The sequence below is a fragment of the Dermacentor silvarum genome, chromosome 3, assembly GCF_013339745.2.
Source record: "Dermacentor silvarum isolate Dsil-2018 chromosome 3, BIME_Dsil_1.4, whole genome shotgun sequence".
Classification (NCBI taxonomy): domain Eukaryota; kingdom Metazoa; phylum Arthropoda; class Arachnida; order Ixodida; family Ixodidae; genus Dermacentor; species Dermacentor silvarum.
Genome location: NC_051156.1, coordinates 119,421,725 through 119,435,222, shown reverse-complemented (window position 1 = coordinate 119,435,222; position 13,498 = coordinate 119,421,725). Strand labels below are relative to the sequence as shown.

Sequence of the window (13,498 nt, the reverse complement as noted above, 5' to 3'; positions counted from 1 at the left end):
ACTGTGAAACACTACGGGGTATCTTTCATTTCTTTCAAAGTAGGAAATGACGAAGGAGACTTCTCGAGATGTACAACAGCGTATAGGGTGACGCCACGAGTGCGACCGGAAAGTGTATAACGGCTACCGCCATGAACTAAAACCAAACGGGACGCCGGCAACCTTGTGAATGAAATCTCGTATTTCGTAAGGGCACTGCGGAGTTCGGCGAGAAAATATTACACCAAGAAGAGGGAAATGCCAAGAAATGGATTCTCAAGCATAGAGGTGCCGATACATGTGTACGTTTACGCGCGAAGTTATTGCGGCAAGCGCCCACGCCATCCTTGGGGCGTAGACAGTTAAAGAAGCCCCCCCCCCCCCCCCCCCCTCCAAATCTATTTTATTGTGATAGCAATTATATGAACACTCCGGGGGATTTTTATCCGTCACCGTAATGTTCCGTATCAAGTCCGAGTGCGAAAACTTTCTATGGCACCCTGCGCGCCGCACGCTGTGGATGCTAGAGGAAGCTTAATTGCGCGGGTGAGTCGAGAAGGAAGGTGGCTTGACGCGCGCCGTCATCAATCGTGCCCAATGTTGGAGGTTACGTGTGAAGTGCGCTAAAGGGGATGTGGTGCGCGTCTCCTCCTTTGCGCATGGCTGTCTGCGCGGCTGACCTAGGGTGGCTAGAAAGGGGAGGTGCGAATACCGGCAGCGCAAACGTGACCCCACAGCGCGCCGGTAAGGAACGCAGCCGAAATGAGCGCATCGCCAGCCTCGCGTCGGCTGCATCTCTACCACCGAAGGGAAAGTGAGCCCGTTTCGGGTATCGTGCGCTTTCTGCGAGCGTCAAAAAATAAACATTTATCACGAAAACAATGTTTTATCAGCCCACATCATTACTCCTGTGAAATGTTACGGGCCCAGTTCGGCATTGCGTCGACAGATTCAAACGCGCTTTGTCTGTGCATATTTTGTGAACCGGGTCACGGTCTTAGGGGCCTAGTGGAGGGCATCGGCATAATTTCGACCACTTCGGTTTCCTTAACGCGCACTGACATCGTACGGCACACGGGCATTACGCCTCCGTCAAAATTCGACCGTCGTCCTCGAGATCAGCAGTCGATCACCCTATGCGCGCCGTAGGGCCTGTAAACTGCCGTCATTGCCTGATTACGTCTTGCTGTAGAACCCATTTTTTTTTTGTCAGCGCTTGCAGGCCTGTAGCATGTCATTAACGCTTTTGATGCAGCGCGAAACGTAACAGGACACAAGAAGGCACAAGTAAATAGACAACACACAGCGCTACTAGCTACAACAGTGTTTATTCTCAAAACAAGGGGCGCTATAACGTAAAATGATTCCAAACTGTTTTGATTCCAATTTCTGCGATCAGCCTCCATGATTGGTCAAAACATTTTCGGGCCACTCCCAACTTCGCCTGTCTGTCACGTGGCGTCACGAAATCCGCAATAGCTCCCCATCTGATATAACGTGTACACACTGATTATGCATGATTAAACAGCACAAAAGAAAAATAATCATTCCTGATTCGACGCTATTTCACCAATAGCCCTCTGCTATTGGTCCATGGTTTTCTGGCTACGGCAACTTCGCCTGTCTGTCACGCGAAAACTCACCACGTCAAACTGACGTGTACGCGAAAAAAATGCATTAATATGCCGAACAAAACTGAAAAATGTTCTGAATAACCACAGACTGCCCCGTTACGAAATGAATAGAAGATGACTGCCCGGCGATCGGTCAGGCCCTTGCTTCTCGTACCTGCCGGTGAGCATGTATTTATTTCCACATGATAAACCTTTCAGCGTGGCAGAAAAACGTTATCGAGCCCTTTCGGCATGTATACGACATCGCTCTGCCAACTCTTCCTTGCTGAGGATCCGTTTTAGCGGCATTCTTATCCTTCCGTTGCACGCCGCCGCGATTTTCGACCAGCCACCGCAAGCTAAGTAAGGCGAAGCGGACCAATCGCAGAAGCCGGCACCACCCTCTTCATGCGGAACGTTATCTATGTTCACTGTGCTGGCTCGGCCTCATCGAAACCCTCTCCACTACAGCGTGCTCCTCGCCTCTTGTCAGCCAACTAGATAAGGAAAACCTCTGAGTGTAGACAATGTTATTGGTTTTGAAGGCGAACAAAGGTGACCTCCTATAAACGAGGGGAGTGTTTTATTGGGTTGTTCAGACAACGCTGTGGGTCACCGCCCGATGCTTGCGTCGGTGGTTAAGTGAATTTCACGTCAGGAGATTGGAATCAAAACAGTTTGGAATCATTTTACGTTATAGCGCCCAAGACCGCTGAAATACCACACGCGCCATAGCAACATAAATCACGTGGAAACACTGATAAACATGCGTGAATGAATTCACACTATCGAACCATATTTAATGACCCGCGACAACCTGTCAGAGCAACCTGTCACCGCTTACGCAGGAAATCCAGCTCCTTAGGAGGCAGCGCTATCGAAGACTTGCTAATGCACAATTCACCAAGTAACCAAGTACGTCGATTAGCTCTGCCTCAACAATCAGCCGCGTGATCTTTTCTGTATATCGACCAACAATAATGGTCTTGTCAAAAACCAGGCACGGCGACCTTGTGCCTGCGTATGGAGGGCGAGATACCCATCAGGCGGCAGCTTTTTTGTTTTGTTTTTGTGCTCTCTCAACCGCTCATTTACGCACCTACTGGTTTGACCGACGTATTGTTCTCCCACAAGAGAAAGGAATGCGATACACTACAAATGCCTTGCAATCTACGAACTTTTTATTATGCCCTTTTGTGCGCTCAACTTTTTCTGTCCTAGAGGGATTTGTCTTCACACAGACCTCCAAGCTTATCGGGCACTGAAAAAGCCGCCCTAATGTCTATCGCAGAGTGTCACCTACTTGAGACTACGTGAAAGTTTGTGAATGTAGGGGATTACGGCTGTGATTCTCATTCCTGCGTTCTGAAATCTTCTGAAAGTTTTCAAAACGAGAGCAAGGAAATGTTGAACGTGTTCCGTTATGATCTTTATCCTTTTCAGGTGACAGTTGAATGGCCGATTGACGGATCCATTAGATTTCTGGACTTGAAATTAGTCTGTTCCGACAACCAGCCTTATCCGGTGCTATGATTCATGGGCTAACAAAGCTTTGCTCCCATTCCATTCTAACCACTCGAAACTAACAAGAGAGGCCACAATGTGCCTCAGCAAAGCGTTAAAGAAATCTTGTGCTCACCTAATGAAGCATAGCTTCCAGAATCAAACTACGCGCTTGAAGGAAGCTGGCTATCCAGAACATGTTTTAGTGTCGGTAGCAGAAAAGCAGCTCAAAAGAATTCGCGGAAGTTCAGGTCAATCTAACACTGAGCACCGCGCGAGCGCAGGAATGAGAATCACAGCCGTAATCCCCTATATTCACAAACTTTCACATGATCTCAAGAAGGTGGCACTCCGCGATAACATTAGGGTGGTTTTTTCAGTACCCGATAAGCTTGGAGGGCTCTGTGTGAAGACAAATCCCTCTAGGACAGAAAACGTTGAATGCACAAAAGGGCATAATAAAAAGTTTGTAGATTGCAAGGCATTTGTAGTGTATCGCATTGCTTTCTCTTGTGGGAAACAATACGTCGGTCAAACCTACTGAGTAGGTGCGTATAGGTGCGTAAATGAGCGGTTGAGAGAGCACAAAAACAAAACAAAAAAGCTGCCGCCTGATGGGTTTCTCACCCTCCTATACCCAGGCACATGGTCGCCGTGCTTTATTTGACAAGACCATTATTGTTGGTCGATATAAAGAAGAGAACACGCGGCTGATTGCTGAGGCAGAGCTAATCGACGTACTTGGTTACTTGGTGAATTGTGCATTAGCAAGCGTTCGATAGCGCTGTCTCCTAAGGAGTTAGATTTCCTGCGTAAGCGGTGACATGTTGTTCTGGCAGGTTATCGCGGGTCATTAAATATGGGTCGATAGTGTGAATTCATTCGCTCATGTTTCTCAGTGCTTCCAGGTGATTTATGTCTGCTATGGCGCGTGTGGTATTTAAGCGGTCGTGTTTTGAGAAAAAACACTGTTGTTGCGAGTAGCGCTGTGTGTTGTCTTCTAACTTGTGCCTTCTTGTGTCCTGTTACGTTTCGCGCTGCATAAAAAGTGCTCCTCAATAATCACCAACAAGCCCCCATCGCCACCCTTGTCGATGTCATTAACCCTCACATAAGCAAGCAACAGATCTGGTCATGAAATCGTGAGGAAAAAACTTCGGGAAAATTTGATCTACAACACGCAAGGTTTCAGCGTTTTCCGTTTCTTCTCACTGCCGTTATGATTGATACATTTAAGCAAAAAGGGAATCCTTGTGAGGCAATAAAAATCTGCTACTGATGCTGTCTCGGCAGCAGAATGCCCTGGGCGGCCAATTTTTGGCACATCACCAATCGACTGCAGAATCTCTGCCACAGCTTTGGCATGCAAGCTTGCTAGACTGAATGCACGAGTCAGTTTGTTTTCCGGGGCATTGACCAGGCTTGTAGAATGATTCTGATGGATATAAAAGGCCCCCAAGGTCCCTTCTGTTTGTTCTTTAGATTCCACAACGGTTTACTTGTGAAGCAGCCCAGCAAAGCAGATGCTGCAGCAGGGAAGCCCTTTTCCAATGAACAACACTACTATTTTGGTCACGAATGGTTAACATAACAGGCGGCGTTTCGTTCATTGCAAACTCTGAAGTCTGGTAACAAGCAATGTTGTTTTATTTAAACTTCTGCAGTGACCACAGTTTTGAAGCTCGCTTAAGCTCGAAAATGAACAATTCTTCTGCGACTGGATTGGGCATTCCGCCCCGCTGTATATCTGCAGCCTCCACGTCTGCCGGTGGGCGTTCCCCCGTCGTGTCAGGACAAGCGCAGCTTCTCTTGTAAGGCATATAGGATCGTGTGAGACATCTCTTCTTTTTCTTTCTTTCGCCAGAGTTCTGCTAATGTTTTTCGGCAAGTTCGGAAATACGGTGGGCACGGCGTCCTTTGAGAGCGTAGAAATGCGACGTGGTATCAAAACTTCAGTCCCATTAATAATGTGCTTGAAGTCACGAACGATAAACCTAGAGACAACAGAAAAAGAACAGACGGTCTTGATCAGATTGAGCAAGCGTGAAAGGCCTAGTGAATAATACTAGGATGGGCATGCCGCGAGGATGCTGTGCAACGCGTTATGTATCGCAGAAACAATTCAAAGCAGGCGACGAGACCGACTGAAGGCGGAGGCACGGAGGCGAGGCGAGACCGGCAGGCTGGCTCAGCTTAAAGCCCCTGGACGGGGGCTTTAGGCGCGGCTAAGCTTACCGCACCGCTAGCGGGAGCGCCACATTCCCCCTGGTGGCATCGATGCGCAAGAGAGTCAGGCGCGCCCGTAGGAAAGCGCCGTGGGTTTCACATCTCCCAATTCTAGCCCCCCTAGCTGAGCGCATATGCGGTCCCCGCATCATATCTTAGAGGTAATCTGCGGTGGATGCAAATGTGCAAGGTGAAATGAGATGGCTAGTGGTTGCACGCACGCAGCATTCCTGTGCGGCTATAGTGTTGGAGCTTACGTGATCTCACCTTTCCGAGACGCGGTGCAGCGAAAGGCAGGACGAAGCCCTTGCTTCCCGCTACCGGTGCCCTTCATCACGATAGGGTTGTGACAGAGAATGCTCATTTCGTGGTCATCAAGTGAGATCTGCTCATGTTTGCCTGTGTGCGCGTAACACCGCGCTTCTTAATTTAATTAGCAAGTAAATGTTTACTGTAATAAATGTGGCCGATAAAAACTATGAACCTTACTTCACGTGGTCGTCTAATACTTTGCTATCGCTATCAATTCTTCGCCTTTCTGGCGAAACCGCGCGATTTTTTACAATTCGCCCGCCAGGTCAAATTTCTAAAGAAAAACAATCTTGCAGAGTGCTGAAGGCAAACACGTGCACTGGCAACGTGGCCGAGCTAAAAGAGGCCGAGGACTTCCTGTACGGCGTGGTCCGGAAAGCGGAGTCCTCGCACGCGAACCCCGACCAGGTCTGGTTCCAGCTGCGCGAGTTCGAGGACCACATGACCGCGGTCAGCGGCGACCTCTGGTACGAACTGCTGGTCAAAAACCTTGCCGGCAGCAGCGTCCACGTGTACGTCAACGACACGGTCGTGGCGCACAGTGGCCACCTTCTCTCGGCGCTCGACACGCTCTTCGCCGCGTACTCTCGGACACCCGAGAAGCTCCTGCAAGGCATGGCGTGGCTCATCATCCAGCGCTTCCTGTGGGCTGCCGCCGAGATGCCAAGCCTACGGTTCTCCAACGCTCACTCGGCGCTGTTATCGAAGAGGGCAGCCTGCATCGACCTCGTCGACAATCGCCTCGGCCTTCGCAGCGCAGCAGGTTGGCTGCGCCGGCGCTTCGACGCCACCCACCGGGCCGCTCTCGACGTCTTCCTGGGCGTGCTGGTGGAGACGCTGCGAGACAGTCTCAAGGGTCTCTCCTGGATCGACGAAGGCTCTTTACAAGAGGCGCTGCTGAAGCTGTCCAACCTGACCTTCGACGTGTTGCCGGGTGACGCGTTCTTCGGCGCCGAAGGCGTGATCGACATGTTCCGCGACTTCGACGCGGCGGCCGACAACGCCGGCGAAGAGGCGAGCTTCATGGGCTACTTCGTCCGATTCTCCGAGACGCTACGCGGGTACCTCGGCAGCGACCGCTACGAAGCCGTGTACCGTAGGCGGCTCGAAGAGGCGGATACGAGGCCGGCCAAGTACTTCTACTATACCAACTCGCTGCGGGTCTCCCTGGCTGCCTTGGAGGTGCCGTTGTACAGTACCGACGGCACGTACGCGATGAACTACGGCGGCTTGGGCTCCTACGTGGCACGCGAGCTGAGCCGCGTCTTCGACGATGTCGGCACTCTCGTTGACTACGAGGGACGACCAGGCGCCTGGTGGGGGTCCACCAAATCGGCCGTGTACAAGGAGAAGCTCTCGTGCACGTTTGACCGCATGAGGTGAGCAGCACTTGATATAGGTATAGTCCGGTATTGACAGGTGACAGCAAATAAGGCAATCTTTTATACGATGAAGTTCATTTTACAACGACAGTTTCTGCCATAGAGCGCACACTTAAAAATCACTTTTGTAGAAGGCAGTATTGTGTATCCTTACGTAATTTCTTTGTAGATAAAGAATGAAGAAGACAGCTTCTATATCTTTAATATTTTATTATATTTTGTCAAGCAACGGGGAGGTATTTAATATGCAGTGTAACTGCAGCTTTTATTATAACAGATAAAATAACTGAAAGTCGGGTTAGTTGGTCTGGATTTATTTTTAAAAGCATACACATACACGCAGCTTTTATGGAACATTTTTATCTTAACGACGTTCTATGCAGTACACTTGAAGTTGTCAGTACTATTAAGTATATTTCTTTTCAGTTATTTTTTAACCGGATATCGTCGAGTCCCGAAAGTTTTTCCTGGCTACCGGCACACACTCACGGTGTAGATATATTCACTTCAGCAAGTTCTTGAACTTGTGAATTAAGAGCAAATTAACAACAACCAACTAACAACAACAGGCCGAAGCGTACGCTCTCTGTCTCATACACACGGACACCCTTTATAAGTCTTCTAAGACGCGGCACGCCAACAAATTATGAACTGGAAACACACTAGGTATCAGTTCATAAATTATTCCTTAAATCAATGTTCACAGGTAGCTCTGTTCGAGGTGGAAGAGGCTGGCTGGGGTGATGCAGGTAGCGAGTGTCCACTTTGACTAGGGCCTTCCAACAGGAGACGGGTGGCCAGATGCTGTGTCAGGACTGCTTACTTGCAAACCAGCAACGTGGGTCAGGTGCGGAGAGGCTGTGTTCGGAGCTCAGTTGGACGCCGGCTTGAAATGCTGCGCTGCAGGCTATATGGGCGCCAAGCATGGGCGGGAACATGGACCCATTGTCCACCGGGCTGCTGCTTCCGCTGATGCTGCCTTCTCTCGGGTTCCTCTCTCACAATGGCGCCCTGAGACACTCCGGCATTTCTTTTTTCTCTTTCACGACTTCTTGCGTGTCACGTTGCACGATCATGCTCGTGTTTTCCTCGTCGCCCTTTGCTAAGGCAGCAGGTCCACCTCATGACACATACTTCAAAACTGGTTGATTGGGGCAGAAGTGGAGGTGACGAGAGAAGAGCAAGAAATCAATCTTTCCAAGCGTAGTGCATCAATTTCACCGACGACACTGCTGCTGGATCGAGCGGTTAGCGTTCTTTATTTATTACTGTTGCTAGCTCCTAAATGGCAAGGCTACCTCCGGCCTCATTTGAAGTCATGGAAGTGCTTGATGACCTAAAGGCAAAACAGGAGGCCTTAGTACAAACAGTTGCTGACTGAACAGTAAGATTATCCGCCGTTGAATCTTTCGTCGAATCATTCGGCGGTTCTGCAGTTCTCAGTGATGCACCATGTCTAATCACTGAAGCTGTCAGAATGGAAGGCCAGGCACTCAGTTCCCGACTGGACGATCTTGAAGACAGATCCAGACGAGATAACCTATTGTTCTTTGGAATACCGGACTGCCCGACTGAGACGTGGGTTCAGTCAGAAGGCCGTGTTCAAGATGTTTTGTCTCGTCATCTTAAACTACAAATTCCTGACTCGGAAGTCTCTCGAGCGCACAGGTTAGGATCCTACACCGATAAAAAGACTCGACCAATTCTCATCAAGTTTTCGTCGTCTAAAGTCAGGGATGCAGTCTGAGCACAGAAACATAAGCTCAAAGGTACTGGTGTATCAGCTAGTGAAGATTTTTGCAGAGCTACGCGAAACTCAAGGAGGAAACTAACAGAATTTGCAAAGGTAGCAGGGCAGCCGTACTCGCTTCGCATGAATAAACTGATCATGAATAAAAAAAAGGTACATTTACTGCGCAATAACTGACAGCGTACGCGAAACTGATTTGCCACGATCGGCAGATACGCAAGATAGCGCGGCCACTGTACCTGCACGTGCCGGCACTTCTAGTGCATCATATGTCTGCCTAGATCCCGCGCAAGGAACGCCTCTATTTTCCTTTCCAATGTCCGGAGTATCCTGAATAAGCGCGTTGAATTGTCGTCCGCTATTGATTCATGCTCTGCTGATATTATTGGTCTGACGGAGACCTGGCTGTCTGCAAAAGTTAAAAATGAAGAAATTTTGGACTGTGAAAAGTGCTACAAATTTTACCGATGTGATCGTGATTACCGGTCTGGTGGTGGTGTACTGTTTGCGGTTACCGACACGCTTGCTTCTCATGTTATTCCAATTGTATCTTCACTTGAGCTTGTGTGTGTACGCGTGCTCATTGATTCTCGCGAAATAATTTTTTTGTGTTTGCTATCGGCCACCAACTGCATCACTGTCCTTTTGTAATGACCTGCACGATGCTGTCAATCAGCTGATCATCAGATACCCAAAATCGCCCCTCTTCATACTTGGCGACTTCAATTTTCCGGACATCAGGGGGGAAAGAGCCCCGGTTTCCTTAAAACACAACTCAGCTGAAAGCAAGGAATTTTTAACTTTTTGTCAAGACTTCAACTTAACTCAGTTCGTTCACTTTCCCACTCGTACAACTCCCACTGCCGCTAACATTCTAGACTTAGTGCTTACAACTACACCAGATCTAGCTTCCTGCTTAACTCATTCACCGGGAATCAGCGACCACTCTATATATCACTTCACCCTACGAGCACGGGTTTCCAACAAGAAAAAAACCAGGGTCATCCAAGACTACAGCAAAGCAGATATTACTGGAATGAATGGGGAACTACAGGCCTTTGTTGATTGCTTTTTTGCTGGTTTTGAGCAGCGGTTGGTTGAGGACAACTGGTTGCTTTATAAAAACAAACTCTTGTCTCTAATTGATCGCTTTGTACCTAAAAGAAAAGTTTCATCGAGTCCTCGCTCTCCGTGGTTTCATAACACGTTAAAGCGCATGCGCAACAAAAAGAAGCGGATATTTCGACGGGCAAAGCTAACAGCCAGAACAGACCACTGGTCTTGCTATCAAAAATTTAACCGAGAATTCTGTACTGCGCTTTCAAAAGCAAAGAAGTAATTCTATCATAAAACTCTTCCTTTGCTACTGCTTTCTAACCCCCGCAGATTTTGGAGCATTATTAACGGTTCTAAAGGGACACACATTCAATTATTCGAATCTAATGTTCCAGTAGTTCAAAGCGAGTGCTGCAATGTTTTGAACAATGTGTTTGTTACTCATTTTAATAAGAGCATTCCCATAGTGTTTCCACAAATACCAAAAACCAACTTTTTACCAATGGATCCCATCGCTATTGATGCAGTTGGTGTCGAAAGGCTTATTGTCAATTTAAAGGTGTCTTCATCGGCCGGCCCAGATTGTATCCCATCAAAAATGATGAAGTGTACACAAGTGTATTCTTCATTGATATTGTCAAAGCTTTTTGAACAGTCATTACAGGTGTCTACACTGCCCTCTGACGGGAAGATAGGGAAGGTGGTCCCTGTGCATAAATCTGGTGATGTACATTCCCCGAATAATTACCGTCCCATATCATTAAAACCCATCCCAGTAAAAAATCTTAGAGCATATAATATACTCGCATCTCATCGAATTCCTTGAGTCCAATTCCTTCTTCAGTATTTATCAGCATGGATTCCGTGAAGCAGTTTCGTGCGAAGCGCAATTGCTATGTTTTACCAACGACTTATTTATTAACGCGGATACTGATTATGAACGTTGATACTGATTGCATATATTTAGATTTTGCCAAAGCATTTGACTCCGTCTCACACGACCTACTTATCTTCACGCTTAATCAACTTTACATAGACCCCAGTGTACTTGCATGGATTAAGGAATTTCTCTCTAACCGTAGCCAGTATGCGACAGCTAATGACTTTTGTTCACCTAATTCCCCCGTAACATCCGGTGTTCCGCAAAGGTCCGTTTTGGGCCCTCTACTTTTCTTGATTTATATTGATCTTCTTACTTGCCTTTCTTTCTCAACTGTCCGATTGTTTGCAGATGACTGTGTAATTTACCAGAAAATTGCTAACCATGCTGATTATATCAATCTGCAACACGATCTAGATAGGGTGTTTGAATGGTGCAATCAATGGCTCATGACACTTAACCCAACTAAATGTAAAAGCATGCGAGTTTCTCGCCACGCTACTACTCATTGTCCGCGTACTTACTCCCTCAGTAATATTCCATTACCATCTGTTGACAGTTATAAATACCTTGGTGTTCACATTTCTTCTAACCTTTCGTGGAATACGCATGTCGAGTATGTCGCTAATAAACGCGAATCGCATGCTTGACCGATCATCGCTTCAAGGTTGTTCTACCGTCTTGTCGCACAAAATTGTGTAATGACTCTTTTGTTCCTAGAACAAGCGTCGCATGGAACCACCTTCCCTCCACAATCGCAAGCATAACTGATGACCACGAGTTCAAGATCGCTTTACAAAATGCCTTTTATTATTTTTGTTAGTTGCACGTCTTCTCATTTTCTCCCCACTCCTTTCTGTAGTGCCTTCGGGCCCTGAAAGTATTTTCAATAAATAAATAAATGAATAAATTTAAGGCGAGCGCGCTACAATGGGATCACAGTGCGTCTTTAAAGCGATTGTCGGGCTACCTTAAACGCAGTAGAAAGTGACATTATACGAATTTTGCATTTATAGCGTGGCAGTAACGCGCTACGCCGAGTGTTCAGGTCTCTCGTGCCTTGCGGTCTGTCCTTCTCTCCCATTTCTAATTTCTTCGAGTGCGTTTGACACTTCAGACTCGGCCTGAGGTAACGAAGGGTCATTTTTCAGTTCGTCAAACGTCAAAGTCCGTCGAAGCATGTCTGTCAATGGTACTTGGCATTGGGAGAACGAAATACATAATAAATCTCCGAACTCTTGAATACTTCCGAGTGCTCATTTATACCTTCCTTAAAATCAATCCACCATAGGCGAGCACAGTGACGTACGAGGCAGACAGTCAAAATTTTTGTCTTGTCCGCCTCTTCACTGCCTCCGCACTCATACACTTCGATCGATCCTAAGGACCTTTTCTGTTATACCTACTATAGGCCGGGCTTTCCAATCTTCTGCCCGGCTGACGTGGAAATTCTCGTGGCCTCGAGAGTCTGACAGAGCTGAAAGGCTTGCGTCCAATAAATCCACTTGTTTTTATCAACATCCGTACGGCGTCGGTCATTGATTCCGTAACACTTCCGTACCATTTGCATAAGAATTCCGTGGAAAGCGTGCGGAAGTTCTCGCATGCATAGCGCTTGCCTCAGTAGCTGCCCGAAATTTGTCGAACATTTCTTTACGCACACATTCCAATCACAGCTCCGGCGACACCGTAGGCGGTGACTCATCTGCCGAAGATGGCGGCGACCGCCGGCTCCAGTTGCTCCCGCACATGCCCGCACTGGAGACCGCCTACCGCGCGTACAAGCGCGCCGTAGCCACAGACCTGGAGACCAACGTCGACGTGCTGCACCTGCCCAACCTGGAGGAATACACCGACGACCAGTTGTTCTTCCTCACCTACTGCCACGTGTTGGGCGCACCGAAAGGCGATCGCAACGCGCAGAGGCTCTGCAACGTGCCTCTAAGGAACTTCGGGTCGTTCGCCAAGGCCTTCCGGTGCCCAGTCGGTTCGCCGATGAACCCGAAGAAAAAGTGCACCTTCTTTGACTCGCCGATCGAAACCGAAAAGGCTCGGCCGCACGTTACAAGCGCCAAATACGTGCGCTTCGCTAATGGCTAGTTTCTTGGGCGACCGGCAAAGTTTTTTCGTTTTTTTTTTCCCAACTTCTTTTAAATAGGTTCTGTGTGGTGAGTTGCTTGGACGCAGTAATTGTGCAATGATCTGTCGACGAAGAAAAGCTGTGCAGCGCGCACGATTCATAGACTCCCCATTGACTTCACCTAATAGTTATGTGAGGATGGTTGATAGATATAGAACGTTTCTTTTTTTAATTTGTGATGCGTGAAACCTGTAAATGTGGCCGGCGCAGTGAGTGCTGACCTTGAGCATGTGAGGGCATCCGATTGTCTTACCTTAGTATAAGGATAGCGCACTTTCCTTGGCTGGCCTTACGAGCTCAGAGATAATATTGTGCGGCGCACAGTTTCATTATTTTATTTGCCCTATCTTACACATTAATTAAATGACATTGTGTAAGGGTATCACAACCGCTATGGTACGGCGTTTTTGCATTCTTGTCCTGCTGCCTTCGTATATTTGTTTTGTGTTTCAGGTATTACCATTCTTCTATTATCTATATCGCAAATACATTCTGTTCTACTGTACTCTATAACGGCATACATACGGAGGCTGGAGATACAATACGTGAAAAAAAATATTCACCCATGTTTACGATTCTCCCTAATGCGAATTTTCAGCGGAGCTGTTTAGGTGTTTTTAATTCGCGATATATCGTGGCAAAGAATTTGATTCTGAA

General features: G+C 47.7%; 1 protein-coding gene across 1 annotated transcript in view; it reads left to right on the top strand.

The window, feature by feature from the left end:
* The window catches only part of LOC119444715 (endothelin-converting enzyme 1-like), a 65,133-nt gene extending 52,332 nt beyond the window's left edge, over positions 1-12,801 (top strand). Inside the window, exons 9-10 of the mRNA XM_049664714.1 lie at positions 5,930-7,012; positions 12,378-12,801. Of these exons, the coding sequence (XP_049520671.1) occupies positions 5,930-7,012; positions 12,378-12,801 (1,507 nt within the window). The remainder of the gene's footprint in view (positions 1-5,929; positions 7,013-12,377) is intronic.
* The last annotated feature ends 697 nt before the right edge of the window (positions 12,802-13,498 follow it).